Source organism: Sphaerodactylus townsendi, linkage group LG06 (genome assembly GCF_021028975.2).
Source record: "Sphaerodactylus townsendi isolate TG3544 linkage group LG06, MPM_Stown_v2.3, whole genome shotgun sequence".
NCBI classification, from domain to species: domain Eukaryota; kingdom Metazoa; phylum Chordata; class Lepidosauria; order Squamata; family Sphaerodactylidae; genus Sphaerodactylus; species Sphaerodactylus townsendi.
In genome coordinates, this window is record NC_059430.1 from 131184914 (window position 1) to 131212785 (window position 27872).

At 50.0% G+C, this 27872-nt stretch overlaps 1 protein-coding gene across 3 annotated transcripts in view; it reads right to left on the minus strand.

Moving 5' to 3' along the window:
* Window positions 1–14153: 14153 nt before the first annotated feature.
* Window positions 14154–27872, minus strand: part of WDR62 (WD repeat domain 62) — a 39466-nt gene continuing 25747 nt past the window's right edge. Inside the window, exons 22-30 of one of the 3 annotated variants that reach the window (XM_048502022.1) lie at window positions 27200–27403; window positions 25193–25341; window positions 23997–24130; window positions 21521–21658; window positions 21052–21178; window positions 20044–20140; window positions 19170–19236; window positions 18031–18116; window positions 14154–14758 (exon numbers count right to left, since the gene is read on the minus strand). In XM_048502022.1, the coding sequence (XP_048357979.1) occupies window positions 14492–14758; window positions 18031–18116; window positions 19170–19236; window positions 20044–20140; window positions 21052–21178; window positions 21521–21658; window positions 23997–24130; window positions 25193–25341; window positions 27200–27403 (1269 nt within the window). In that variant the 3' untranslated portion in view covers window positions 14154–14491. Of the gene's footprint in view, window positions 14759–18030; window positions 18117–19169; window positions 19237–20043; window positions 20141–21051; window positions 21179–21520; window positions 21659–23996; window positions 24134–25192; window positions 25342–27199; window positions 27404–27872 lie in introns of all 3 variants that reach the window. The other 2 variants (XM_048502021.1, XM_048502023.1) reach the window with 2 other exon arrangements.

The following is a 27872-nucleotide window of genomic DNA, read 5'->3' on the forward strand; positions in this document are numbered from 1 at the left end:
TAAAACTGTCTTCCGCTGCCTCCTGGAGATGGGGGGGTGGCGGGGGGTGGCGGCAGGTATGGCTTTCTGGGGATGTTGTTCCATAATTGTGGGGCTGCCTCCCAAAAGGCCCTGTCTTGTGTGCCCGCCGAAGCATCTTTGATGGATGGGACTGTGCACCTGTTATATAGTCTGATCCCATTATGCCCTCCCCAAATGCCAGTGAGTAGTTTTTCCTGATCCAGGAGAAGCTGGCCTGTGCCAGACGCTCCCTGCAGTGGAAGAGACTCAGAGGTCCAGCAGGAGTTCAGGGGAAGCCTGTCCCACAAAACAGGTTGAAAAGAAAATGTCATAGGAGAGCCAGACTCTTTCCGCTCAGCACTGGGGCAAGCAGCAGGGTAGAACGCAGTGGCAGGGTAACTGTAAGGTTGTGGTTTAATTTCAGTCAAGCAGCTCGACCTTGGGAGGATTCCTCTGGCTGGGCTGTGTGCCCAGGACTGCTGTTATCGTTAACTTTGCTTTCTGTCTGTGTGAAATCTTGTTTTCTGTCCCTGTGAGAACTAACGCTTTGTCCTGGGATTGTTTACCTTATGCTTTGGGCGGGAGAAGTAGCTCTTAAAAGCAGCTACACATCTGGGGGAAGGTCAGAATCTGCATTTCCTGTATTGTGCATCATGGAAGTTTAAGAATTAAAGAACTGCTAAAGTTACTTTAAGTCTGGTCCTTGCTGATTCCTTACAGTATGCAGATTCTGACCTTCCCCCAGATGTGTAGCTGCTTTTAAACTGACGTAGAAAAAAAAATCAGGTAGGGCTATGTAACAATTTTTTAAAATGTAGTGTCCAAAATTCCTTCTCCATCTTATGCACAATTGGCTCAACTTTCCATACAATTTACAGATTCAAATGATATTAACATTTTAAACCCTAGAACTAAGCTATATTTCCAGAGGCAAAGCTACCAGGGGGGGCGGGGCGTGCGCGTTGCACCGGTTGCCCCCTTGTGGGGGACTCAAATATTGCAGGTTCGTTTGGTTTTTTTTTGTATTTTTAGGGTGTTTTCAGTTTTTGGCCTGCAGGAGGCACAGTTTTTAGGCTAGCAGCACCAACATTTCAAGGATTTTTCAGGAGACTCTCCTGATGATACCACCCAAGTTTGGTGAAGTTTCGTTCAGGGAGTCCAAAGTTATGGACTCCCAGATTGGGGCTACACCTTTGAGGGTTTATAACTTTCGACGCCCTGAACCAAACTTCACCAAACTGGGTAGTATCATCAGGAGAGTCTCCTAAAGATACCCTGAAATTTTGGTGCTGCTAGCTTAACAATTGCATGCCTGACTGCAGGCACCCTGCAAATTTCCCCAGATACTCCTTTTAAATCCACCCCCTTCGGCATGGATTTAAAGGGAGAATCTGAGGTCCCCAGTTGAAACATTGAAAGTGATGCTGTTTCAGGGTGGGGGAGAATCCACCCCCAAACAGCATCACTTTCAATGTTTTAACTGGGGACCTCAGTTTCTCCCTTTAAGGTGGATTTAAAAGGAGAATCTGGGCTCCCTAGTTTAAAAACCATTGAAAGTGATGCTGTCTGGGGGTGAATTCCAGCACCACAGTGGCTGCGGGGGGTGGGGGTGGGGCGCACAAAACTCAGATTTTGCACCGGGCTCCGTTTTCCCTAGCTACACCTCTGTATATTTCAGAACATTGAAATGCTTTCCCACACTTTGAGTAAGAAGGAGAGAGGTAAATACTATAATTATGACAATTCTTTGATTTATAACGTGTTAACCATTTAAGATGCCTGGAAGGGGAGCAGAAATTCATCTAATCATCCTTCCTCAGAGCAAATACAAGAGAAAAAAAATCTGTGTATTGTTGAAGGCTTTCATGGCCAGAATCACTGGGGCGTTGTGTGGTTTCTGGGCTTCTGGAATTCCATAGAAGCAGAAATAAAAGGCTTTTGGGAGTAAAAGTCCATTTATTAAGACATCTTAGAAAGCTCAAGTACACGCAGTGGCAGGAATGGCGCTTCCCACCAGAAGCACAGTGGTTATACCATCCATCTCACCCCATCCCCTTCCTCTGCTTCCTTATGTAAACAGAGTCTTCATCTCCCGCACAAGAAAGATAAAGTCTCCGGCCGATGCATCTGGCTCCATCGCGCCCGGGCTGTGGAATGCACTTCAAGGTTACTTCAACCATCAACACCATTGAATCCTTTACACTCTGCCTCTCTAAAGAAGACCCCTTCCCCAGGTTTGGCGCGGGAAGGCACGGTGGAGCAGAAATAAGGGTGGGGGCTTCCAATATTTTCGAATAAACCCATTGATTATAAATTCCAGAGGAATATCCCCACCCAATGGTGACTAAATACGTGTTGCAAGCCTGCATTAAAGCCGCAGAGTCCAGGATAGCGCCAATTTCAGTGAAGTGCTTGTGGCCAATCAATAATAGTCGGTGGGGGCTCTCCTCCGGGCGGTCGCGCCAGGCATCGGAAGCGGGAGCCTCCTTGAGCAAGCTGGAAATGGAAGATTGCAGGATGGATGTTACTAAGAGAGTTAGGCAAATCTAAAGCGGGCAGTGACATCATTAATCACTTTAGTAATCTGAAAGGTCCCACAAATCTCTTGCCAAGTTTGGAATATTTATGCACGCCTCTGAGATTTTTCGTAGATAAGTACACCCAGTGAGCCCACACGCGAGAGGAAAAAATCCGAGCGGTGTTTATCCGCTTGCAGTTTTTTGGGAGTCCTTTGTTTGTTGTAAAGCGGTCTGGATCCGACTTCCATCCCTCGCTAGGGATGAAATCCATTGTTGAAATTCTGGGGGGTCCAAAGCTGCCGCGGGTAGTTGTGGCAACGGCGGGAAGGAGCCACTCAGACACAATTTCAAAGGGGGTTTTCTTTGTACCATCACTATGAACCGTGACATTGTTGTGAGGCTGCACTCGGCAAACGTGGAATAAGCCTTCCGCACCAATTGTCTTGGTGGTAGTTGGTGCAACAACGAAATACTGCTCTAGGGTTCTGGTTCGCTCTCTCCGGCTCGCCGTCACTTTGAACGTGGTAGGGGGCGGCGAGACGTTGTATGCCGGGGCGGCCCCCAACAACCCCAAAAACGCTTCCAGAACTTTGAGATGAATTGGGGGTCATGGGTCGGAGACCACCTTTAACGGGGGCGGAATGGAGACGGTAAAACATGCAGCTGAATAAAAACAGCCGCTAACTTGGGGATGCCGGAGGGGATGGAAGCGCTAATATGGAATAAAATGGGCTTTGCTTTTAGAGAATAAGTCTACCACCACCCATAAAACCGCAGGTTGCCATGACTTTCGGCAAATCTGTAATAAAATCCATGGAGATGACTTCCCAAGGGCGGGAGGCTACCGGGAGAGGTTTCATAATAGTCCATGGGGCTTTCCCCGGATGGTTTTGGCTTCTGCACAAACCGAGCAGCCTTTGATGTATGCCTTCAATGTCTTTATAAGCATTGGCGCTGCACTACCAGAACTGCCGGCGGGCTAAATGCAGAGTTTTCAAAAGCCAAAATGTCCAGTCGAACGTGGCATCGTGGCAAGCTTTCCAAGAACCTGCTTTGCGGAGGGGGGGGGGAGGCATCGTACTCAACATTCTCCCCTCCGCCAAACTCCATTCTCCAAACGCAATTGGGGAGTCTCCTTCGCCGCTGGAGGTTTCAGGCAGCCCCGCCTCCTCCAGTTCCCCCCCCCGCAGGAAAGGAGAGATCGACGGTGACTGGGAATGGGGTGGAGGAGAAGTGGACGCTTTGAGATCGGGTGACAGCCAACCCCAACTGGGAGGTGGGGAAAGAAACAGTGCTGCGAATGTCTCGTAAGGCAGCTCCACCACCCTCGGTAGGCCGGTGAGCGCGCCAGCCAGTTTGTTGGTTTTCCCAGGGAAAAAATGGACTGTAAAGAGAAACGAGAAAAGAAATCGGCCCAACGGGTTGTTTTGCGGACATCTTGAGGGGTGGAAAGAGCTGCCAGGTTTTTTATGATCCGCCACTCAAACTTGAAGGTGCTTAGCCCCTCCTTGCAGCCAGTGGCGCCAAGTGGGAGAGTGCTACTTTGATGGTCAAGCGAGTCTCTTTGTCCCCTACAGTCCAGTTGAGTTCGCACCAGAGAATTTTTTTTAGACAAATAAGCACATCGGAACCAGCCTACCATCTTTATTTTTTCTGCAACAGGGCTGCCCCTAAGTGCTTTTGTCCGAGGCTAATCCACGTGGAACCACAAACGGGAGATCTGGGTCAGGGTGCTTTTAGGATAGGTCTCGAGGTAAACGCGAGATTTTAATAGTTGAAAAGGCTGTTTGACATTCCTCAGACCAGGAAAGGTGGTGCAAATTCCCGGCCTTGGCGGACAGTGGATCTTTACCTTTAGTGCAGCGTATAGAGGTCTGTGAGAGGGAGAGTCAGTCTCAGCGAATTGGGGTATAAAGTCAATTTATGAGAAATTAGCAAAACCAAGAAATCCACTGGAGTTCTTTATGGCCAGGAGCAGGCCATTGATATTCAAGCGCCAATTTTAGCAGGATCCATTTTTAAGCCTCCCTCGGGCCAGATCCGCAACCCAAATAGTCAATGGAGGTCTGATGAAACCAGCATTTGGAGAGTTTGGCAAAGACAGAGTTCTCAAGCAATCGTTTCAATACCTCTCTGTAACCAATATTTCATGCTCTTCTATGGTTTGTGAGTAAATTAAAACGCCATCTAAGTATACAACAACTCCCCCCTTTGTACAGTAAATCCCGGAGAACTTCAAGTTAATAAGGGCCATAAAAGCCCAAATCTCTTAATTTAACCCGAATGGCATTATTAAATATTCAAACTGTTCAAACTTTGTAAGAACGTAGTCAGGTGTTCATAGCCTTCAGCAATTCTGACTCTGTAGTAAGTTTCTCTTCAAGTCCAATTTAGTAAAAATGCGCCTCTTTGCCGAAAGTGCATCTTAAAAGCAACTTTTGATCAAAGGCAAAGGATATTTATTGGACAGGGAGACCGTGATTGAGACCTCGGAGCATCCAGCAGTCAGTAAAGACTCCATCTTTCTTTTTGACAAACAAAACGGGAGCAGCATGTGCGTGTTTGGTAGCCCGCCGTATGAACCCGCTGAAAGCAAGGTTCTTTGTCTAAGAAGGCACGAAGTTCCTTCTCCTCATTGGGACTCATGCGGTAGAATTCTACCTTTGGGTAGGTTGTGCCCCTGGTTGTATGGACAATTCTTTACAGTCAGTGTCTCTGTGGGGTGGCAACTGATTCAGCATTCCTGCTTCCTTGAAAAACTCACGCTAGATCATGATATGCAGGTGGGATGCCAATAGAATCGGGAACAATCACTGAGGGAAGCCAAAGGGAGGGGGGGTGTGTCAGGAGATGTTGGGTTTTCTCCCCAATTCATGTGTTCACCGCAGGGAGGGTCAGTGAGATTCTAGGATCCGTTTCTTCCAAATGAACTTTGGTTCATGTAAATAAATAAATCCAAGGCATGCCCAAAACTATGGAGTGTTTGGCCACTGGCTTTTAAAAATAAAACGGTAATTTTCTCCCAGCCTGGTCGGCGCGAACGGAGGAGAACCGGCTGTGTTTTTGTGTACTGGCTGGCCGGTCCTACCGTTCCCGAGGGGCTGGTCCCGTCCATTTGGGTTGGAATGGTATGGAAGCCTTAGCCAGGGGAATTCGATCCAAGACCTAGCTCCTCTGCCACCTGGAGGTGGCGCATTAAGCAGTGGGAGCAGCCGGAATCCACAAGGGCCGCAGGCTATAATGCGAAAGGTGTGTTTGGCGGGGTTGGCCAGAAATGCGTTTTGAACAGTAATGGCGAGGCCGCTGCCTTCACTTTCCCCACCGCGGCGATGGAGTCGGGGCCCGCATGTCCATGGGGAGCTGAAGAGTTGGGCAAACAGCTGCTTCCCCTCACTCTGGGTAAGCCAACCGGTAACCGCTTTAGAAGCGAGCCTGTGGGATACGTCTTCCTGACCTGCGTGGTGGTATTGGCAGACGGAGTGCGCGGAGCTGCTGCGGTTGGTTTTTGCTTCTTGGGACAGTTGGCGGCTAGATGACCTGGCCCTCCGCTGAGTGTAAAGAACATTAATAAACCCAGTCGGCGACGGCGTTCAGAGGTGGTTTTTTCGGTAGGGGCGGCTGGAAGCTTGACTTGGTGGACACAGTAGTGGTTTTACTGAGAGCGTGGGCGTGCCTCCTTGACGCAGCCGTATTCCAAACGCAGACGCTTCAATTTGGGGACCCAAACTGGATCCAATCTGCAATAGTACGAGGAACCCGAATTAAAAACACCGCTTCATCGTGGCTTGCCGTCCACAGCATCCGCCAGGAAGTATTCGCGATTTCATGCGTTCAGGCTTAACTCTTTACAGGAGGAAGCTCGAGGCAGCCGCGCCCGCGACGAAAATTCACAGGGCAAATTCTGCAAACGGGCGCATTGCCTTGCTGGATGGTTTTGATGAGTCGCGGATAAGCTTCAGTCTCGGTAGCCTGGATCTTGAAAGCTGGCGCTTCTTAAGGCTTGGAGGAATCGCAGGGCACTGTCGCGAGAGTCCTCATCCTGCAAATCCAAAAGAGTCCACGAACCAGTCGGCTGCTGCCCCATCCAGGACTGAACCGGATGTCCCGTATTTTTTCGCGCTCAGAACCCGTTATAAATCATCATAGCGTCTTCCAAGTGGGCATTGAGTTGCGGTAAGATGAAGCGCAGGGAAGTTCGGAAGCGGTCCCACATCAAAAGCGGGCTGGTATCGGGGGCCGGTAGTAGCCCCGTTCATCGGCTCTTGGCGTTTCTGCTGGGAAGGTGGTTGCGCGGGTTGAGCAGGTTGAGCAGGCAGCTGTTGGCACGGGCGAGGGCCTGAATCGGGCGAGCTGGCGGTGCAGCTGGCGTTTGGGTGGCAGGACCTAGGAATCGCCGCGGCCCCCTGGCACCGCCCTGATCAGTAACAGCATAGACTCCAACTTCTGGGGCTTCCTGGTCCTGCTGCACTCCTTTAGTTCCCTCTCCAACGCCCAGCCAGCTCCCTCTCCTTCGCGAAGTCAATGCATCCTGGATGCGCATGCAAAGCAGCTTTTGCTCCGTTCCAATTTAGCCAGTTACCGTCGGCCCCGGTTTAAGGGCTTCAGTGAGCTTCGCTTTAGCGATGCGCCAGAGCCTGAAAACAGCTTTGGCGTTGCCGTTGTAAATCCAGTCTGGAATGTTCCAGGACTTTTATCATGGACTGACCCAGATTCTGGGCATGGTATTGTCGTTTGACAGCTGCTGCCTTTGGCACGGGTCCAACTTTGACTGGACTTCTTTACGTTAAGCTGTTCCCGGTCCCTCTGCAGGTTTTCGCGCTCTTGCTGCAACTGTGCCTCGTTCCTCCTCCCATAGCTGGCGTTCACGGTTCCATGCCGCTTGGGCATCTACGCAGTCGCGCCCTACTTTCTCATCCCAGTCCTCTCTCAGGGATGGGAGAGGAACCCGATCCGGCTGGGAATGCAGGCTTTCTTCGGACTCTTAAAATGCCGTCTGGAAGCGAGACATCGGAGACACCGTGAGCCGCCCGTGAAGCCATCGGGTGGCTCCCTCGAGGCACCTCAGGTGCGGTCGCTAGCTCGGGATTAGGGAGGTCCGGATTAGGAAGCGATGACGGACACCCCTCCCAATTCCAGGTTTAGTCCCGGTGTCCTTTGGACGGGCCCCAGTGCTGTGCCACGGTGGTTCCTTGGGAGCATCACCAAATAATACGAGTCCAGGAATGCGTTCAATGGAGTTCCTGGGTTTTGCCGCGATGAAAGGTGGTCAAGCCCGTCTCCTCCATGACAGGTTGCATCTGGAGGTTTGCTAATCCACACGAAAACGGGTAGAGATCCGGATCCACAGGCGCTCGATCCATAGACAGCTTCCCAAACGACTTCCATGGAAGTCCTACATGGTCGCCGCCAATCGTCCCTCGCTGCTCCAACGTGAGTAAAGCGAAGACTGCGTGTGCTGATACGAGATCGAAAAGTATGAGCCACCACGGAGGCCCGTTCTCTTCCTGCCGGTTCCTCCAGATCCAGAAGGGAAAGGTCGGAGCCCTCTTTGGGGGCTACCGCACCTTCCGCAGTAACATTCAACCTCTCCATCGCAAGACAAGAGGTCCACTGCACAGGAATATAGATGAATTTAGGATTCCTGCCACAATGTAAGGAATTCCATAGAAGCAGAAATAAAAGGCTTTTGGGAGTAAAAGTCCATTTATTAAGACATCTTAGAAAGCTCAAGTACACGCAGTGGCAGGAATGGCGCTTCCCGCCAGAAGCACAGGTTATAACACCATTCACCCCATCCCCCCTTCCTGCTTCCCATGGGAACAGAGTCTTCATCTCCCGCGCAAAGATAAAGTCTCCGCCGATGCATCTGGCCCATCGCCCGGGCTGTGGAATGCACTCAAGGTTACTTCACCATCAACACCATTGAATCCTTTACAATATGGCCATGTTCTAGTAGCATTTTCTCCTGATGTTTCACCTGCATCTGTGGCTGGCATCATCAGAGGATCTGATGGTAGTAAAGCAAGAGGACTATATATACCCGTGGAACATCCAGGGTAAGAGAAAGAACCATTTGCCTGTTAACAAGTGTAAAGGGTGCAGTTAGCAAGCTTGATTTGATCCACCCATTTGGCATGTGAGTAACCATGAAGATAGTATAATCAATTAGTGAGGGCATCTGCATGGTAGTAGCCTGGCCTCTTGTTCCCTTTGATTGCTTATTGCCTAGAGTGGTGGGTGATCTTCTGGGTGGTGTTCATTAGTCCTCTGACTGCTTACTGCCTGGAGACATCTTTTGTCTGGGTAGTGTTCATTAGTCACTGTCTTGATTCTAGTGTTTTTCAGTACTGGTAGCCAAATTTTGTTCATTTTCATGGTTTCTTCCTTTCTGTTGATATTGTCCATGTGCTTGTGGATTTCAATGGCTTCTCTGGGTAATCTGACACAGTGGTTGTCAGAGTGGTCCAGAATTTCTGTGTTTTCAGATCATATTTTATGCCCAGCTTGGTTTATCACATGTTCTGCTACGGCTGATTTTTCCGGCTGAATTAGTCTGCAGTGCCTTTCATGTTCTTTGATTTGTGTCTGGGCGCTGCATTTGGTGGTCCCTATGTAGACTTGTCCACAGCTGCAGGGTATGCAGTAGACAATTTCAATTGAGAAGAAATCTTGATGGGTTTAAAAGCCATAAGGTAGTAAGTTGAAGCAGTGAAGTGAAAAGATCTCCTAGCTGTCTTCTGTACAAGGAGAAAGCTTTTTAACACAGCAGATTCAATCTGGTAATGTAGCATATGAACTGGCACAGTTTGATCGGCTTGTGTGGACATCAGATATTGTCCAGGATCTACTAAATGCTACATAGTCTAATGTCAGATGAGGGAAAATTCCATATTCTTAAATGGAATAACACCCTTGTTATTGTTTGGATTGAGAAATTTATTCACATGAAGGGAATGGAGCTTATATATATATATAAGCTCCATTCCCTTCATGTGAATACATTTCCATTTGTCTCAATCCAAACAATAACAAGGGTATATATATATATATATAAAGCTAACCGTGTTTTTGTTGATGACAGTATACCTCAGTAACTGCTGGGCCAATTCCTCTGAAAATTCCCAGCCACTCTAGTCAGCCAGGCGAGAGTGTTCTTAGACGTTCACATACCTGAAATTTCACACCTGGCCCAGGTAAAACGCCTTTTTCCTGGCGCTCCCTGGTGAAGGACATGCAGCTGCCTGAGTGTAACTGTCACCCTTAGAATGTTCGTGCTGCTTAGAATGTTCACTCAGACGGCCAGATAGGAGCAGTGGGAACAGCACATAGGCAGTAACTCCAGTGGAAGTGAAACACATACACACACGGAAGAGGGAAGGGAGGGAGGAGAAGAAGAAGAAGAGTAGTAGTAGTAGTAGTAGTTTGGATTTATATCCCCCCTTTCTCTCCTGCAGGAGACTCAAAGGGGCTTACAATCTCCTTGCCCTTCCCCCTCACAACAAATACCCTGTGAGGTAGGTGTGCCTGCGTGCATTCGTTTCCCACCCAAGGATCGGCGCAGCAGCTGCGTCCCTGCCACAGCCCCGCCCAGGAATGCCCCGCCTCCGAAATGTCCGGCCACGCCCCCATCGTGCCCCGACCAGCCCCATTGGTGCTATGCCACAGTTTGAATCCCACCACCATGGGAACCTGTTACTAAAATCTTTGGATCCCACCACTGTAAAAACTGCAATGATTGGTTGCATTTTTAAAAAGTCCTGAAGTTGTTAAAAATGATTAAGAAAGGAATAACTGGTCACTGACATTGCACAGTATCAGGCTGCGTGTTAGCATGAGCACGTACTGCTGGCCTCTGCAATTGATTTGCTGCTACTGTTCCTTTCCCATTTCACCACAATAAGCCACAGCAACGCGTGGCCGGGCCACGCTAGTATAATCTAAATTTCCTCTCTCAGCTAGTAATAAGTGCTGAGTTTGTACAACTCAAAAAGCATACTGCATTAATATGTGGTGGCCGTGCCCCAGGGCTGAAGTTTATGGAAAACAGCACCAAAACCGACTTTCAACCCATGAGACTGGTTCTTAATTTGATGCCTGAAATTTATATCTTAAATTGTGTCGGTCATAGCTACTGATCCCAGGGGTTCCCAGCCAATTTGAGTCTGTGGGCAGAAGCCTGTGGGCAGCATGGAGAGCACAGTCACAAAATGGCTTCCTCAGGTGCAGCGAGCCACAAAATGGCTGCTGTGGCTAACCTTCAGTCGGGCCACAAAGACCCTGGTGTTGGGGTGGCAGCTTCTGCCAATGCAGCGTTTTTCCAAATCAGCACGGCCAGTCAGAAACCTTGCTGGGCAAAAGCCCCACCCGACCCCACACACTTTCTAAAAACACTTGGTGGGCCTCAGGAAAGGTGCTCTGGAACCCACAAGCACCACACTGAAGACCACGTAAGGTACTGTCTGCTCTGACCTCTGCAAAAATGGTGTTTTAATGTGGCTGGAAACAATTGACGTTGCTGGCAAAATCAGAACAGTTCTTAAAGATGCGGGAATCATTACCAACAGCCAAAGCAACAACAATAATTCATTCTTCTAATATTTCAGATGAGAAAAACTCAGAAGTGGGATCCAGCAGGTTCTCACAGGTTCCCGAGAGTCTCCCTCCCCTCCCTTGTATGTCACCCCTCACTCTCTCCCCTCCCTTGCATGCCACCCCTGCCTCCCCTCTCCCTCCCTCCGCAAGGGTGGGTGGACCATGTCCAGATGCTGGGGCCCCTCCCCTCCCTTGCATGCCACCCCTGCATTATTTGTGTGTGCCAAGAGGGGGTTACTAATGGGTGATTTTTGCCTTAGTTACGCCCTTCCTCTCAGCAGCAGCGCGCAGAACTTGAAGCAGTCTAGCAGGAGGTGCACCGGCGTGCGTGGCAGCCTGCGCCTGCGTGCATTCGTTTCCCGCCCAAGGACCGGCGCAGCGGCTGTGTCCTTGCCACAGCCCCGCCCAGGAATGCCCCGCCCCCGTCGTGGCCCGCCCAGCCCCATTGGCGCTACGCCACAATTTGAATCCCACCACCATGGGAACCTGTTACTAAAATTTTTGGATCCCACCACTGGAAAAACTGCAATGATTGGTTGCATTTTTAAAAAGTCCTGAAGTAATTAAAAATGATTAAGAAAGGAATAACTCTTAACTGTGCATTCTTTTCCTTCACTTGCTTTTTAATTTGTGAACTAGGCATGGCATTTGTTCTGTATATATTATGACCAAGTTGAATTTAAAAGGGAAGCGGGACAAATCGCACCAGCCAGCCAGCCAGCCAGCACCCCCCTGCCTCTCCTTGCCTCCCCTGCTGAGCCCTCATGGGCCCCCAGCCCATGATCTCGGAGAGCTCCATTTGGGCCGCTGCTCATGCATCCTTTGCTTGCTGGGCTTTCCCGCTTCCTGTTCCAGATGCTGGTGGCTGCAGCTCCGGGGCTTAAAAGCAAGCAAATCTCTCCTTTCAAACAGACATTTCCATGTCTCCTTTGGTGCGCGGATTTGAATAAACCTGTTTCTATGGACAGCTCTCTGAGCAGTTTGATTTTACACAGTCACTGTCTCTTTTTGGTTAACAAATCAAGCCAGAGAAAGTTCAGCCGAGGTCTCTCCCCACCCATCGCGTCCTAAGGAAATGGCCTTGCTGGACCAGGTCCAGTACCAGCAGCAGCTGCCCCCTGGACAAGGCGATGCCAAAGCAGAGGGACTTGTGGGTGGGTCTCTGGGTCAGTTCAAGTAGCCTGGAACTCTTCAGACCCCCCCATGCACAACAGCCAGTGCCTCATGCAGACTGGAGTGTTAAACTGCCTGAAATCAAAATTATACGTATATGTTGATTTCAGATTTTTTAAAAAACCAAGGCCAGATCCAGAAACACAACGCTTGAGACTTGATGTAGCTGGGAAGCGAAGATTATCAGCTGGGAAGCCCCTAGTTCCGTGGTGGCGAACCTTTGGCACTCCAGATGTTATGAACTACAATTCGGGCTGATGGGAATTGTAGTCCATAACATCTGGAGTGCCGAAGGTTTGCCACCACTGCCTAGTTCAAATATTTCTCCAGGAAAGTGCTCGTAAGCTGCCCACAGGCTATTCTGCCACCGTCAGCCCAGTTCCCACCTTTTGGGGACAATCACCCTGGTCTACCTTCAAAGGCTGCTGTTAAAAATTTCTAAAAACAGTTTGCAAAAACAGCCAGAACACCAGTGATTATTGCAGCAATGCTTGTGTCTTTCAGTCCTCAATCTTTTCTCCTACAGCTGGGGACTAGGTTGGAAGCTGGGTGTCAGGGGGGCTGTATGTTTCATTTTATTTATTTTTTTGGATTTATATCCTGCCCTATCCACGAAGGGCTCTGGGTGGGTCACAACATAATTCAAACTATGTGATGCATTCCTAACTCAATGGAACTGCTTGAAACTACAAATCGACGTTGCTACGAGATATATGTACCCAGCCTGCTTTAGGTTGCCACTGCCATCTGAAGCATTCTTTCCTTGATCTATACTTTATGGCTTCACATGCTTTGTAAACAAGGCTTCCTGACACCTTGGTATCTTGAGAAACGCTGTTGTATCCGTTATCTCGTGGGGGCAGGAAGCCAGGTGGCTTTCTCTTACTATCTGTCACGGACCTTGGGGCGCCTGAGCTCTGGGACTGTTTTTCACAACTTCGTGGGAAAGTGGGAGGGGGGACTTGCAAGGGGTTTTCAGGTCTGCCGTTCAAGATTCTTTAGCTGGAGATGCCTTCAAACAATTTGTCTACCATGGATGAATTCTACCCCCACCCCATACTCTCAAACCCCACATTAGGTTGTATCATTTCAGACTACAGTGGAAGTAACTGAGAATGTAGTGGGGGGGGGGAAGGGTGGAGTCCACAGTTTGGGGATGCTTCACAGTTGAAGATTCCCCTGAAAATGGCAAACTGCAGGAAAAACTCAGTGCAAAGCACACAGCCGCCTAGGAAGTGGTAAATGCACAAAATCCCACACTTTGTTATGCCTTCAGTTTCTGCGTCGTCTTTGTTTTTCCCCAGCTCGTTTGGGACCAGTTTTATCCTAATCTTCTTTTGGAAACTGATTTTGAGTTCCTTTTTTCCCTGGTGCACAGTGTTTCTGTCCACTGGCCCATTGCCACGCACCTCCAGCCCATTTTCTGACACTTGGACTACTGTCTTCAGGGCAGGGGGAGTGGTTTGATGAGTGGTTTCATTTTTATTTTTAAAAAGCAGCCCTACAATCTCAGCACATCATTGTAAGGATAGTTCAAGCAGGTCTCTGACTACCCAGCTTTCATTTAAACAAGTGTAAGTCTCTATTCTGCTCCCTTGCAGAGGTATAAGCAAAAAGGCACATTTCTACACGACATGGGATGGAACAAGAAACTTGCTTTAAGAAATAAAGGAAAGCTGGGAATTTAGAGAACCTGCTTAAATTATGCTCAAACCTATTCCAAGGCTTGGTGTATCAGCTGCCAAGAAAATCAGGAGAAAGTCAAGAGTGTTAAAAAGACCTATGACCGGGCACGGTGCTGCTTAAAATTGAAACAAAAATGATTTCCCTCTTTAGTTCCAAGGGCAGTACGAAGTAAGACACACGCTCTTTTCAATTCAAACATTTTATTATTCAAAACACAGGGTTTTTTTAAAATAAAATAAGATAACCCATCACAGACACCCACTTTCAGAAGGAGCTTCAGATGGCCACGCTGGGCTCTGCTTACCTTGTTCTCATACAGAATGCTTTTTGTGAAATCTGGGCCCTTAACAAAGCGAAGAGCGTGAAACATTTATGCACAGAGAAACGCGAGTGTTGACCACATTTTGTTCCCAAGTGGCCGACTCCTCAGCAGCTACACAGGAGGTAATGTCTGTCAAAGGCAATAAAATCTGTCTGTGTGTGTGTGTGTGAGCGGAGGGGTCCTAACCTGATGAGGCGGTTCAGGTGACATCTGCTTTGCTCCTTTCATCCAGCTTTCTCTCCACCATTTCCAGAAGCGAGTCAGAGTAATGCTTCAGCAGGCAGTGGGTTTCGTTGTCTTGGAGCTGCCTCAGGCCTAGGCAGGCGGTGTCCGTGGCCGTGGCCACATCCAGGCTGTCCTTCACCGCTCTCGAGTCCAGCTCCTTCTTCATCCAGCAGGAAGTCCTGAGCAGCAGCTTTCTGACCTGGAGGAGTTCTTCCTTGCGGGAGTCTGGGCAGGAAGTCACCTGCAGAAGACAGGAAATCAGCACAGAGCTTTCACTGCTTCGTTCCTGGCTCCAGCCCTGCCTTCCTTTGCTGACAGCTGTCAATCAAGGAAGGCAAGAGCAGTCCTTGAGAGCCTCCATGTGTTTGGGCTGGGCACCTGCCAGTCCCCTGCCCGGATCCAACCCTGAGAGTCAAGCCAGAGCTGCAGGTGCCAAGCCTCTGTTGGGAGTTTCCCTGGACATACGCCTGGTTCTCTGGGACACGAAGGAGGAGGAGGTTGTGTGTGGTGGGAGGACTGGCCTTGGCCACAGGCACGAGAGGGCAGCAAGAATCACCGTCAAACAACGGAGCATCAAAATGGGGCCTGTGTCCTAGAGCAGCCCAGACTGGGATGGCCCAGGTTGCCCGATTTCATCTTGGAAGCTAAGCAGGGTCAGCCCCGGTTAGTGCATGGATGGGAGACCACCAAGGGAGGTCACGGTTACTATGCGCACGCTGGCAAGGGCAAACCACCTCTCTCTGTCTCTTGCCTTGAAAACTCTACCGGGGCAGGGATGAGACCACCCTGGAATGAGGAAGGAAAATCTTGTTATGGTACGTGAAATGAGAGGGTTCATCTCCTAGGTCGCAGATAGCTGGGTCAGCAACAGAGCCGGAGCCAGAGTCTGGAGTAACTTGTGATAGTCGACCTTTAATGTGATTGGTGCAAGAGACTGTGACACTGTTCCTATGGAAGACTGTTGCTGGGCAAAGTACTAGCTTGAACATATAAAGGCCGCGTATAGAACTCTGTATGTATCTTTAGGCTTCTTACTTATCGTAGTGCTCAGTCCTGTGTAGCTTTAGAACTGTATATAGCAGGGGTGGCGAACCTTTGGCACTCCAGATGTTATAGACCAGTGATGGCGAACCTATGGCACGGGTGACAGGGGTGGCACTCGGAGCCCTTTCTGTGGGCACACACACACAGAGTTATCCATGTGTGTGCGTTCCCCGCCCCATCTAGGCTGGCCTGGGCCACTAAGCACGACATGCGCGCACCGTGGTGAGCAGGGAGGACTCAGCTGGTAGGCCTGATGCCTGTGCTCCGGGTGGCAGCTGCCCGAGGGGGGGGGGCATAGAGGAGGCAGAGATTCTGGAGATGCACAGAGCGGTGCGTGCAGGACTTAAGAACATAAGAACAAGCCAGCTGATCAGACCAGAGTCCATCTAGTCCAGCTCTCTGCTACTCGCAGTGGCCCACCAGGTGCCTTTGGGAGCTCACATGCAGGATGTGAAAGCAAGGGCCTTCTGCGGCTGTTGCTCCCGATCACCTGGTCACATTTAAGCCATTTTGCAATCTCAGATCAGGAGGATCAAGATTGGTAGCCATAAATCCTTCTCCTTCATAAATCTGTCAAGCCCCTTTAAAGCTATCCCGGGTTAGTGGCCGCCATGCACCTCCTGTGGCAACATATTCAAACACCAATCTGCGTTGCGTGAAGAAGTGTTTCCGCTTTATTAGTCCTAATTCTTCCCCAGCATTTCAATGGGTGCCCCTGGTTCTAGTATTGTGAAGAGAGAGAAGCATTTCTCTCTGTCAACGTGCTACCCATGCATAATTGGCCATAGACTTCAATCCTTATCCCCTCAGCCGTCTCCTCTCCAAACTAAAGAGTCCCCAAGCAGCCTCTCCTCTCATAAGGAAAAGTGCTCCAGTCCCTCAATAATCATCCTTGTTGCCCTTCTCTGCATTTTTCTATCTCCTCAATATCCTTTTGAATCTGGCGACTGCTGGAAGCTAGGTAGGAGTTGGCCTGCTTTCGGCGGGTAGGAGAACCAACGGTTTCTAGCTAAAACCTCAGCATTGAGGTTAAATTGCCGGGTTGGCTGCGATAAATAAGTGGGGTTTTAGGTTGCAATTTGGGCACTTCGGTCTTGAAAAGGTTAAGCCATCCCTATTATGGAGCTTCGTTCCCATCAGCCCCTGCCAGCATGGCCAATTGGCCATGCTGGCGAGAGCGATGGTATGATCCCATAACATCTAGATTGCCAAGGTTTGCCACCACGGGTATAGTGTTATGCCGCTATCCAAGTAAAAACCCGCAATGGAAAGAACATCTCCTAAGAAGGTGGGAGGCTGCTGAGTGTATGAAGTTGGACTACTAGACCTCCTTGTCTACTATGGGTAGCTCTGCTCTACTCTGCTGATAAATCTGGCAACAGATTCTACACCAGTGGTGGCGAACCTATGGCACGGGTGCCAGAGGTGGTACTCAGAGCCCTCTCTGTGGGTACATGCAAACAGAGTGCCCCCCTCCACATCTAGGCTGGCCTGAACCAGTGGGCTCGATTATTAGCATTAAACCTAAGACCAAGTTTTGGGGAAGCAGCGTAGGTAACCCTGTTAAGCGCTGTTAAACCCCACTGATTTTCATGTGAAGAACTTCATGTAGAAGCCTTTGCTTGGGAGCAAGCTCAGTTGCTTTGGCAATGGGAGCTTGCTCCTGAAATCAAACCCTCCTGGGGTTTGGCGTTTCACCATTGGAAGAGTTGCGCAGTTGCTTCAAAGCAAAACCACCGACTACCACCCAACACTCGAATGCTTGCTTAAGCCTCCCGAAATAACTGTTTTTTCTAAACTAAAACCTCAGTATTCAGGTTAAGTTGCCGTGTTGGTACTTTGCGATAAATAAGTGGGTTTTGGGTTGCAGTTTGGGCACTCGGTCTCAAAAAGGTTCGCCATCACTGTTCTACACCCCTGACAATAGTTACCTGAGCCACAATGAGGCAGAGCCAAGGAAACTAACCAGCTGATCCCCCCCTGCTTCAAAAAGAAGCCTTATTTAACATCTGCATTCTTCACCAGGTTCAAAGTTGCTAGCAACAAAACTGCACACACAGCACGATAAAGGATTCAATCACACCAAACACAGTGCTGCCCCAGCACACAAGGCCCATCACGAACATGGCCAACAGGACACGAAATCGTCACTGGAACCTGTTGTGCCAAAGCTCCACTCAGAGGCCGTTCCACGGGACAGTGGCAACGACAGAAAAAGGGGGCAGCCTCCCTGGGGTAGTGATGGAGCCACAACCACCACTTGCTGAAAGGGTCTCAGGGGGCTTGTGGGTGGCTACAGGGAGAGGCACTTCCTTCACCCCTGCCAGTCCCAGGATGTGCCCGGTCTTAATGGCCAGAACCAGCGCTGAGAACGGAACCAGGAGACAAACGGGCGGCCCGTGGTTTCCAGGTGGGAAACGCAGATTTCAAGAAAGAGGGCCCCACATGGCTACCTGTCTCCTATCTCACCTTATCATAAAGATGCAAAGTTTCTTGAAATTTGGAACGCAGCGATTGCAGGTTAATTTCAAAGCTTTCAACGAGAATCTGCCATTCTGAGACAAAAAAGAGGATTTGTTTATCTTTTTTATTTAGATCAGTTGTATCCTGCTATTTATATCAGAGAGCTCTAGGAAGACACAAACGCAACAGTCAAGTCACAGTATAAATCAAGTACCAGCAGACACCAACAAAAATCAAAAAAACACAGATCAGCAACACAAGTTGGTAAAAATACTGTTCATGCCAGATCAGACGCTTGACAGGTAAGTTTTCAGACGCTACCAAGGGACGGGAGGGATGGGGCAGAAGGTTGAAGGTTGTGACACAGTTTGGAAGCCATGGGTAAGAAGGTTCCGGTTTATACACATGCCAATTTTATCTCATGTCCAGGGGGTGTCCAAAGCCCAGCCCTTCTCCTGGGCTCAGAGGGGCAGAGGAATTTTTTTCCAGTTATTCCAATCCCAAACCACTTATAGATTTAAAATGTCAACAACAACACTGTACTGGGCAAGGAAACAGAGAGGGAGCCGGTGCAATCCAAATGGTACTGCGTTGTGTGCCTGTCAGATTTTCTGGACCTCGTTCAAAAGTAGCACCATAGAGGATGCTTCAAAGGCAGAATCAGAATGACGGCATCCTTTCACACAACGTGTGATTGGTGTGTGGAATATGCTGCCACAGGAGGTGGTGATGGCCACTAACCTGGATAGCTTTAAAAAGGGCTTGGACAGATTTATGGAGGAGAAGTCGATCTATGGCTACCAATCTTGATCCTCCTTGATCTCAGATTGCAAATGCCTTAGCAGACCAAGTGCTCGGGAGCAGCAGCAGCAGCTTGAAGGTATTGCTTCCCATCCTGCAGGTGGTCCAAAGAGGCACCTGGTGGGCCACTGCGAGTAGCTGAGTGCTGGACTAGATGGACTCTGGTCTGATCCAGCAGGCTAGTTCTTATGTTCCTTGTTAAAGGGACATGGGAAGAGCCAGGCGTGGCATTTCTGTCACAGAGCAGAACTCAGTTGCAGGATAAAAGCAGCCGGGGCTGCAAAAATCCTATTATGCAGGAGGGCCCAAACCACCAACCCCAAAATCACTGCCAAGTTTCTCACCTGAAAGACGGCTTCTTTGAGTATCTGGCTTGTCCTTCAGCTCAAACAGAAGTCCCTCAGGAGGCTTCTAAAACCAATTATTTCCCAGTTATCAATCAAACCCACAAGAGTCCTAGATTCTAGTTCAGTTTTTAAAAAGGGAACATCCTTATCCTTTCTTTCTTTCTTTTACAAAATGTAAACTCTTTTCCCAGGTGAGCACATTCATGCCTTCTGGAACTCTATACAGATGCCCTGGAATCAGTGACCAAGGTGGCTCAGGACCATTAATCAGAACTACAGATCCCAGAAGTCCTTGAGGGAAGAAGTTAAGTCGTTCTCAGACCCTGGGGTGGAGGGTTTCTGAGGGCCCGGCTAGGTCTGAGTGGTGGCCCACCCAGGAGGAGGAGCAAGAAGGCTGTCATTCAATCATGGCCGCCTACCCACCCTGGGGAGGGAGGCAGGAGTGCCTTTCCCAAGGGAGCAACTTCATGGGACTCTCGCCTCGGCGTTTGGCCAGAGTGGTAGGCCAAAGTCCAGACTGTTGGACAATCTGCCCAGGGCAGCGGCAGCTCTCCAGGAACCACCCCATGTCAAGATCTGCAGGGCGGAATCACCTGACCCACTGGCTCATCCAGTACTCAACAGATCAGTAACACTCATGCGGAGGCGTAGGAGCCACCGGTGGCTCTTTTGAGTCCTGTTCCCCAGTGGGGCAGCTACCCCATGTCCCAGAAAAGCAGACGAGGCCCTTGCCCAGCAGGGTTTGCAGCTGGCAGGTGGATTCCACCTTGAAACAGCTGCTCCCTGAAGGGCCAGGCCTCGTGCCAGGAGGGGGAGTCAGCGTGGCTCTCCGTGAGCTGCAGAGAGTGGCCACTCCCAGAGATCAACCTGCCTCTGCAGCCTTGGGCTCACTGGGTGAGGGACTCTGTTCCTGAACCTGGTCTGGGACCCCCCAAGCGGGCCGGGCCGGCTGACGCGTCCTCAGAAACCTGTGTAAACACAAGCAGAATGTGAACATGGATTTTCGGGTTACTTTGTGTGTTGCTATTTATTTAATTCATCTGTCTCCTGCCTTTCTCCCAAGTATGGTCCCAAAGCGGCTGGCATCCTTCTCTTCTCCTCCATTTTAAACTCACAACAACCCAGCTATATAGGTTAGAGCAGTGTTTCCCAAACTTTTCGAGGTCAGGGTTGCCCGCCGACCTCACTCTTCATATATCTCATGAGTACCCCTGCCGCCACCTCTCCACCTTCCCTCCCATTGCCCACAACGCCATTCACCCCCACCTTCCCTCTCCCAGGGGTGTGAAGGGAAGCACTGGGGTCAGGTGAAATGCTGACCTGTGCAGGCCCTGCCCCATGGAGCCAGCTCCATGTCCTTACTTTAGGCTGATTGGGAGACACCACAAAAATATGAGGGCGGGCGGGTAGTGTTGCACTTAATTACCCTGGGACATGCTCACGGCATCTCCCAGGGTACCCGCGGAAACCCTGAGGTTGAGAGTAAAACAGGGTCAGGCTAAGAGAGCATAACTGGTCCAAGGTCACCCAAGCAAGTTCTGTGGCACGAGTGAGATTCAAACCCAGGTCTCCCCTGAAGTGCCAGGCCTCATGCCCACGAATGAAAGTCCAACGTGGCTCTCCCGTGAGAGCTGCAGAGAGAGGTGGGCCTCCTAGGAATAGTCTGGGACTATGAACAGTGGTGTTGGCGAACCTTTGGCACTCCAGATACAGTTATGGACCACAATTCCCCTCAGCCCTGCCAGCAGCATGGCCAGTTGGCCATGCTGGCGAGAGCTGGATGAGAATTGTAGTCTATACATCTGGAGTGTTAAAAGGTCCTCCTGGTGTCTGTAGTGTCTACAAAACATAATTTTCATAAAACAGAGTATTCCCCAACCTGCTGTTTTTTTGGCAGCTTGAAAGAAATCTGGCAGAAATGCTCAGGCGAGGGTTGTGAAAGAAGGCAGCCTCCTCCTCTTCCTCTTCCGGTGCTTTCAAGTCCTTCAGGGTCCCATCAAACTTTTCTGCATTGAAAGTGAGAGATATTGGCTTTCTGGAGTTCACAAAGAAGGTGGGCAGGAGGCAGCTGGCCCACTGCCCTCCAGACCGGAGGGACTTCACAGTATTGGACTCCCCCTGCAAGAGTTCAATGGGGAGAAGGCAGTGGCAGCACAGGCACCCTTCTTGGCAGGTGCATTTGGTCTTGAGAAAGGTCAGACAAGGAGCTTGCTCTTGCGGGGGGCCGTTGAAACCACATTTAATAACCCTGCCAAACCGCGCCTTGACAGACGGAACACATTTGCCTCGCAACCGAGACAAGCACAAGGCTGCTGGGGGTTTCCACAGCGTGGATGCGGATGCGGTACCTTCACTGTGGGCATCAGACAGAGTCTCAAAATGGTGCTTGAGGTATTTCTCTTGCTCTGGGGTTTGGGGCAAAGAGCTGCTCTTCTCGTCCAGGTCTGTCAGCTCTCCTTCGACGGCAGAAACGAGAGACTCTTGGTCTGAAACCAAGAAAAGAGGATCAGCGGTTCGGCAAGGATGCCCCTCCCCCAAGGGCTGCTGGGCCAGGTTCCGGTTCTACCAGCACAGTGGCTCTTTTTTGAATGAATGCATCAGACCATCAGTCAAACAAGGTCAGTATCGTCGAAGGCTTTCATGGCCAGAATCACTGGGGTGATGTGTGGTTTTTGGGCTGTATGGCTGTGTTCTAGCAGCAGAAGAAAATGCTGCTGCTGGTGGAATATGGCCATACAGCCCGGAAACCACACAACGCCCCAAGGTCAGTGTTGTCTAAGACTGGCAGCCGCTCTCCAGGGTCTCAAACAAAGATCTTTCACATAGAAGGAGGAGGAAAAGGAGAAGGAGGAAAAGGAGGAGAAGAGTTTGAATTTATATCCCCCCTTTCTCTCCTGCAGGAGACTCAAAGGGGCTGACAATCTCCTTGCCCTTCCCCCTCACAACAAATACCCTGTGAGGTAGGTGGGGCTGAGAGAGCTCCGAGAAGCTGTGACTAGCCCAAGGTCACCCAGCTGGCGTGTGCGGGAGTGTACAGGCTAATCTGAATTCCCCAGATAAGCCTCCACAGCTCAGGCGGCAGAACGAGGAATCAAACCCGGTTCCTCCAGATTAGATGCACGAGCTCTTAACCTCCTACACCGCTGCTGCTCCCTTCCTACCTGGTTTTTTTGACTGGACAGGCCGGGGATTGAACCTGGAACCTTCTGCATGCCAAGCAGATGCCCTACCACTGAGCCACAGTGATGTGGCAGCGTAAATAAAGACAGAACTGCACATAAGAGGTCATCCTGAAAGAAAACTGCGTCCTGGAAGCAAGGGAGGGAGGGCCTTGGGGCAGGCAGAGGCTGCTGCCATCTGGGGCAGAGCTTCGCCCACCCACTCTGGTCCATTTCCGTCCCCTGTGGATTAATTTGTTACTGCCAGATAGCTTTGCTGCATTTATTGCTTTCTCATATTGTGAACCACTTTGAGTCTGCCATCAGTGGAGTCTCCCAATAAACAAGATTTTACTGTTGGCCTTCATATTCTAAGCTCACACTAATTAACCTCGAGACATTTTTACAGTTGTTCCTGAAGGATGAGAAATACTAAGCCCAAGTTGGTAACATCACCAAAGCAAAAATTTTCAATCAGCGTTACATGTGGGTAAGATGTACTATTACACAATTGCATTATGCTTGTGTATAAAGAGCTGTGGCTGTTTGACATGATGCTGTGATTACAAGGTGGAATAACTCCTCTCAGCACGGATCTCTGAAGAGGTTCTTGCACCAATCGCATCTGGAGCCCACGGGAGTCACATTCACTGATGAATTGTACTGAGAGCCAGTCCTCAGCAGGACATGCTACTTCGTTCCACAACACATTTTTGCGCTGTCTGAGTATATTCATATTCTGTGCGTCACAGCTGTTGTTGTTCAGTGTGACATGTTACTTAGTCTCATGTGCAGTTCTATATTTACTCACACTGTCAGGTTGCTGATTCATTTAGTACAGTCCAGGGCTTTCAGCTGGGTCCTTTCCTGTGAGGTTGTCTGGGGAGAACCATTGCTCCAGCATAGCTGGCAGGATCACCGTTATAAGGGTTAGGGTAGCTCTGCCTGCAGATTCCCCTCTGGGTCCTCAAAGAGATTTACAACCATAAGCCTATGCCAGCCTATGCCAGCGATGGCGAACCTTTTCAAGACTGAGTGCCCAAATTGCAACCCAAAACCCATTTATTTATCACAAAGTGCCAACACGGCAATTTAACCTGAATACTGAGGTTTTCGTTTTGATAAAATGGTTGGCTCCGAGGCGTGTGTTACTTGGGACTAAGCTTGGTGGTAGTCGGTGGCTTTGCTTTGAAGCAACCGTGCAACGCTTCCAACGGGTGAATCACGACCCTAGGAGGATTTACTTAGAAGCAAGCCCCATTGCCAGCACCCAAGCTTACTCCCAGGTAAAGGCTTGCGCTTTAGTTCTTCACATGAAAATCAGTGGGGTTTAACACCGCTTAACAGGGTTACCTACACTGCTTCCCCAAAATAAAGTCTTAGGTTTAATGCTAATAATCGAGCCAAGTGGCCCAGGCCAGCCTAGATGTGTGTGTGTGTGTGTGGGGGGGGGACTCTGTTTGCGCGTGCCCACAAAGAGGCTCTGAGTGCCACCTCTGGCACCCGTGCCATAGGTTCGCCACGACTGGCCTATGCACTAACCCTTCCCTGGCAGAGAGGACCCCGGCGAATGTGCTTCTGTGACTCAAGCCAACATCATGCAGGAATTCCCAAGTGGGCAGGCGGGTATGCCCCAGGGTTAGCAAGGCATCTCTCAGAACCTTACCCTCCCGTAGCTGGCCAAGCAGAGACGCCTGAGAATCCAAGGAAATGGCAGAGTAAGTTTTATCCGGCGGCTTCTCTTGCGCGTTAGTGGCTTCCGTCTGAAAAGTCAGCTGAAGAAGCAAGTCCTTCCCAGGTCTCCTTTCGAAGAAGAAACGGGAGTGCAGCAGTGCATGTTGGAAAAGGGTTAATTTGTTGGGTCAAGCTTATTGAACAAAAGAGTTGAGATTTAGCAGGCAAAGGCAATAAAATGGCAACGAGCAACTGGTCTTCCATAGGAAGAAGAAGAAGAGTTGGACTTATATCCCCCCTTTCTCTCCTGTAAGGAGACTCAAAGGGGCTTATAATCGCCTTTCCCTTCCCCCCTTACAACAAACACCCTGTGAGGTGGGTGGGGGTGAGAGAGCTCAAAAGAACTGTGACTAGCCCAAGGTCACCCAGCTGGCGTGTGTTGAAGTGCACAAGCTAATCTGGTTCACCAGATAAGCCTCCACAGCTCAAGTGGCAGAGCGGGGAATCAAACCCGGTTCCTCCAGATTAGAGTGCACCTGCTCTTAACCACTAAGAAGAAGAAGAAGAGTTTGGATTTATATCCCCCCTTTCTCTCCTGTAGGAAACTCAAAGGGGCTGACAATCTCCTTGCCCTTCCCCCCTCACAACAAACACCCTGTGAGGTAGGTGGGGCTGAGAGAGCTCCAAGAAGCTGTGACTAGCCCAAGGTCACCCAGCTGGCATGTGTGGGAGTGTACAGGCTAATCTGAATTTCTCAGATAAGCCTATACAACTCAAGCGGCAGAGCGGGGAATCAAACCCAGTTCCTCCAGATCAGAGTGCACTTGCTCTTAGCCACTGCTCTTAGCCACTACGCCACTGCTGCTCCCCACTACACCACGCTGGCTCTCCACAGCCTAGGCCCACTGCAGTGAGTCTGAAACATTTTCGCTGTTGTGAGTTTTCCAGGCTGTGTAGCAATAGTCTAGTAGTTTTGTTCTTAACACTTCACCCACATAGCTAGGAGCAAAAAGTACCGGACCATAGCCACACAGCCCAGAAAACCCACAACAGCAGATTGACTCCAGGAGTGAAAGTCTTCAACAATACATTAAACAGGTTTTCTTAGCAGGAAGCACCACAAGATCCAATGGAATTTGCAGCTGGGCACTTAAGGCCGAAGCCCTGGGCAGTTCAGCAAGGACTCACCTCACTGCCTCTGGAGGGTCACTGCTCATCTGCGCAGACGGGCCACTTTTCTCTGCTGTGAGGGATTCAAGCTCTGGAGTGGCCTCATCTTCGGAAGTCAGATCTGGCTCTTTAAAGTCCTCCATGTTATTGCTGGGAATGCTCTCAGCCTGCACAGGATAGAAAAGAGCCCCTTCTGTCCTTTAGGAATCAAATGAATTCACGCACTTTGCCCACAGGTGGATACAAACAGGACTCTAGGACAAACTGCAGGAAATTCAGGAACTTGGAACCAGAAAATGAGGGCTGCTGCATAAATATATTGATAGTCAATTGCTGGCCCCAAGCACTAATCAATTAATATGCTCGTTTTTGAGCACGTGATTTGCAGAGAAGGAGACAGTCCTGGGTTTTCCAGTTATGGGACCTGACAGCAGATGAGGTGGAAGACTCCTGTTTGAAACCCTGCAGAGCTGCTGCCAGAGTAGACCGTTCGAGGCTCAACATGACCAATATAAGAAGAGGAGGAAGAAGAAGAGTTTGGATTTATATCCCCCCTTTCTCTCCTGCAGGAGACTCAAAGGGGCTGACAATCTCCTTGCCCTTCCCCCCTCACAACAAACACCCTGAGAGGTAGGTGGGGCTGAGAGAGCTCCGAGGAGCTGTGACTAGCCCAAGGTCACCCAGCTGGCGTGTGTGGGAGTGCACAGGCTCATCTGAATTCCCCAGATAAGCCTCCACAGCTCAGGCGGCAGAGCGGGGAATCCAACCCGGTTCCTCCAGATTAGATACACCAGCTCTTAAACTCCTACGCCACGGCTGCTCCTTTAGCAGGAGGGAAGGAACAAGGGAATGCTTCACACAGCAGTTGGGGTACCATTATTTGTAATTAGGCAGGCAGAAGGCAGATCTGGTCCACTGAGAAATCTACCTGGGGGGTGTCCCTCTGCCAGCCCTGTGGAAATGAATGAGCCCTGTCTGGGTGGGTGTGGAGGGGGGAATCACACCCTCTACGCTGGACTTCCTCAGAGTGGTGGGGGTTCACTTCAGAAGCTTATCAGAGAAACTCTCAGGGGTGTCCAACATGCAGCCCAGCTCAGGGGCCAGATCTGGCCCCTTGAGAGAGCTTCTCAGGCCTGTGAACTAGCTGAGGCAACCCCCTCCCCCCGCCCCACCCCTGATCTGGCCTGCCTCAGCTGACTTGCAAATCCACCACGGGAGTTAGTTAGTGCACCACTAGCACTAAAAAAAAGACTTTGCACTAAATATAGGCTTACCTGTAACACATCAGTCACAACATCCAGGAACAGGGTGTTACGGTTATATATTCATAAACAGGAAACTCAAGCAATATGCACCACTGTGATTTCAGTGACAAAATTAATTGAATAATGGAATGCGATTTCAAATGCGTTCCAACTCAGTGTTATCCAACAACATAAAGTGGAGTGATAATATAACAAGGGAACACAGAGCTAGTCAGTCCTCTGGATAAAATCCGACCTCGAATGCAGACGTCAAAGGCTTGTGGTTATGTCAGATGAATATTCTTGTAGAAAGTCACATCATTGTTTCAAGTGAAGTTTCAAGCTGGATGGTGAACTGCAAAGCGTTCCTCAGACCCGTTGCACAAGCTGTCCTTGGTTCAGCTGGCTTGCGAGCCTGATAAGCCTCCTCAAGGCACCCCCACCCCCGCTGCAAGTTCCCTAGTCCAGGCATCCCGTAGTGCTGTTTTGGGGCCAGCCGAGACAGCCACACCACCACCACGACCATCCCAGAGCCCAGCCCAACCGAGTCACGTTTATGACCGATCCGGCCCTTGTAACAAAGGAGTTCGACACCCTGCTGTTCGTGTTCTATGGATAGATCTCTGGCATGGAAAACGGCCTGTGAGACTTCCCATCAGTGAGACTTGGGACTCTTGCCATTAGAGTCTAAAAGCGCTCCCAGTCTGGTTCTCCTTTTGGGGGAACACCAGAGAGCCCCCTTCAAAGCGATTCATGGACCAGGTAAGTCAATGCTGCTCACCTGTAAGAGCAACTGGTCCAGGCTGCAGGGCTCCAGCTCTATGTCCTTCGTGCTGTCATTTTTAACAGGGGTGAAATAATTAGGATCTGCACCCAGCATCGTTTTGATAGGTTCCTGGTCAGCCCGTTCAGCCCATCGTCCTTGCGGCTGGTAACACACTCTGGAGGCTGAGGTGGCACCGTCCGAATTATCTACCTCACCAAGCTAGAGACAGAAGACAATGTCCAGGGACCAAAAAACATCAGGAAAGAAAGGAGTCACACTCAAGGGGCTAATCTCCTGTGGTGTTTTCCTCTCTTTTGGATCTAAACCTCAGCCCATGTTCTCCCAAGTTGGCCCTCTGCTGCCAGCTTTGAGGAATTCAAGCCAAACTTCAACTGGTGCATCCCAGCTGTTAAACTGTTGGGGGCTGAAGGATCAGAACTCCCTCCCGTAGCTCTTCAGAACTGCAAAATCTCATGGCCTGTCCTTATTTAAAAGCTTGACATCCTGCCTGATTTCCTTACCCTGCAATTAAGCCTTGCAGAGGCACTGAAGCTAAACCTGATTAGAGCCTTCAGATCCTGATTAGATCCTTCAGATCCTCTGAAGATGCCAGCCACAGATGCAGGCGAAACATCAGGAGAGAATGCTGCTAGAACACGGCCATACAGCCCGGAAACCACACAGCACC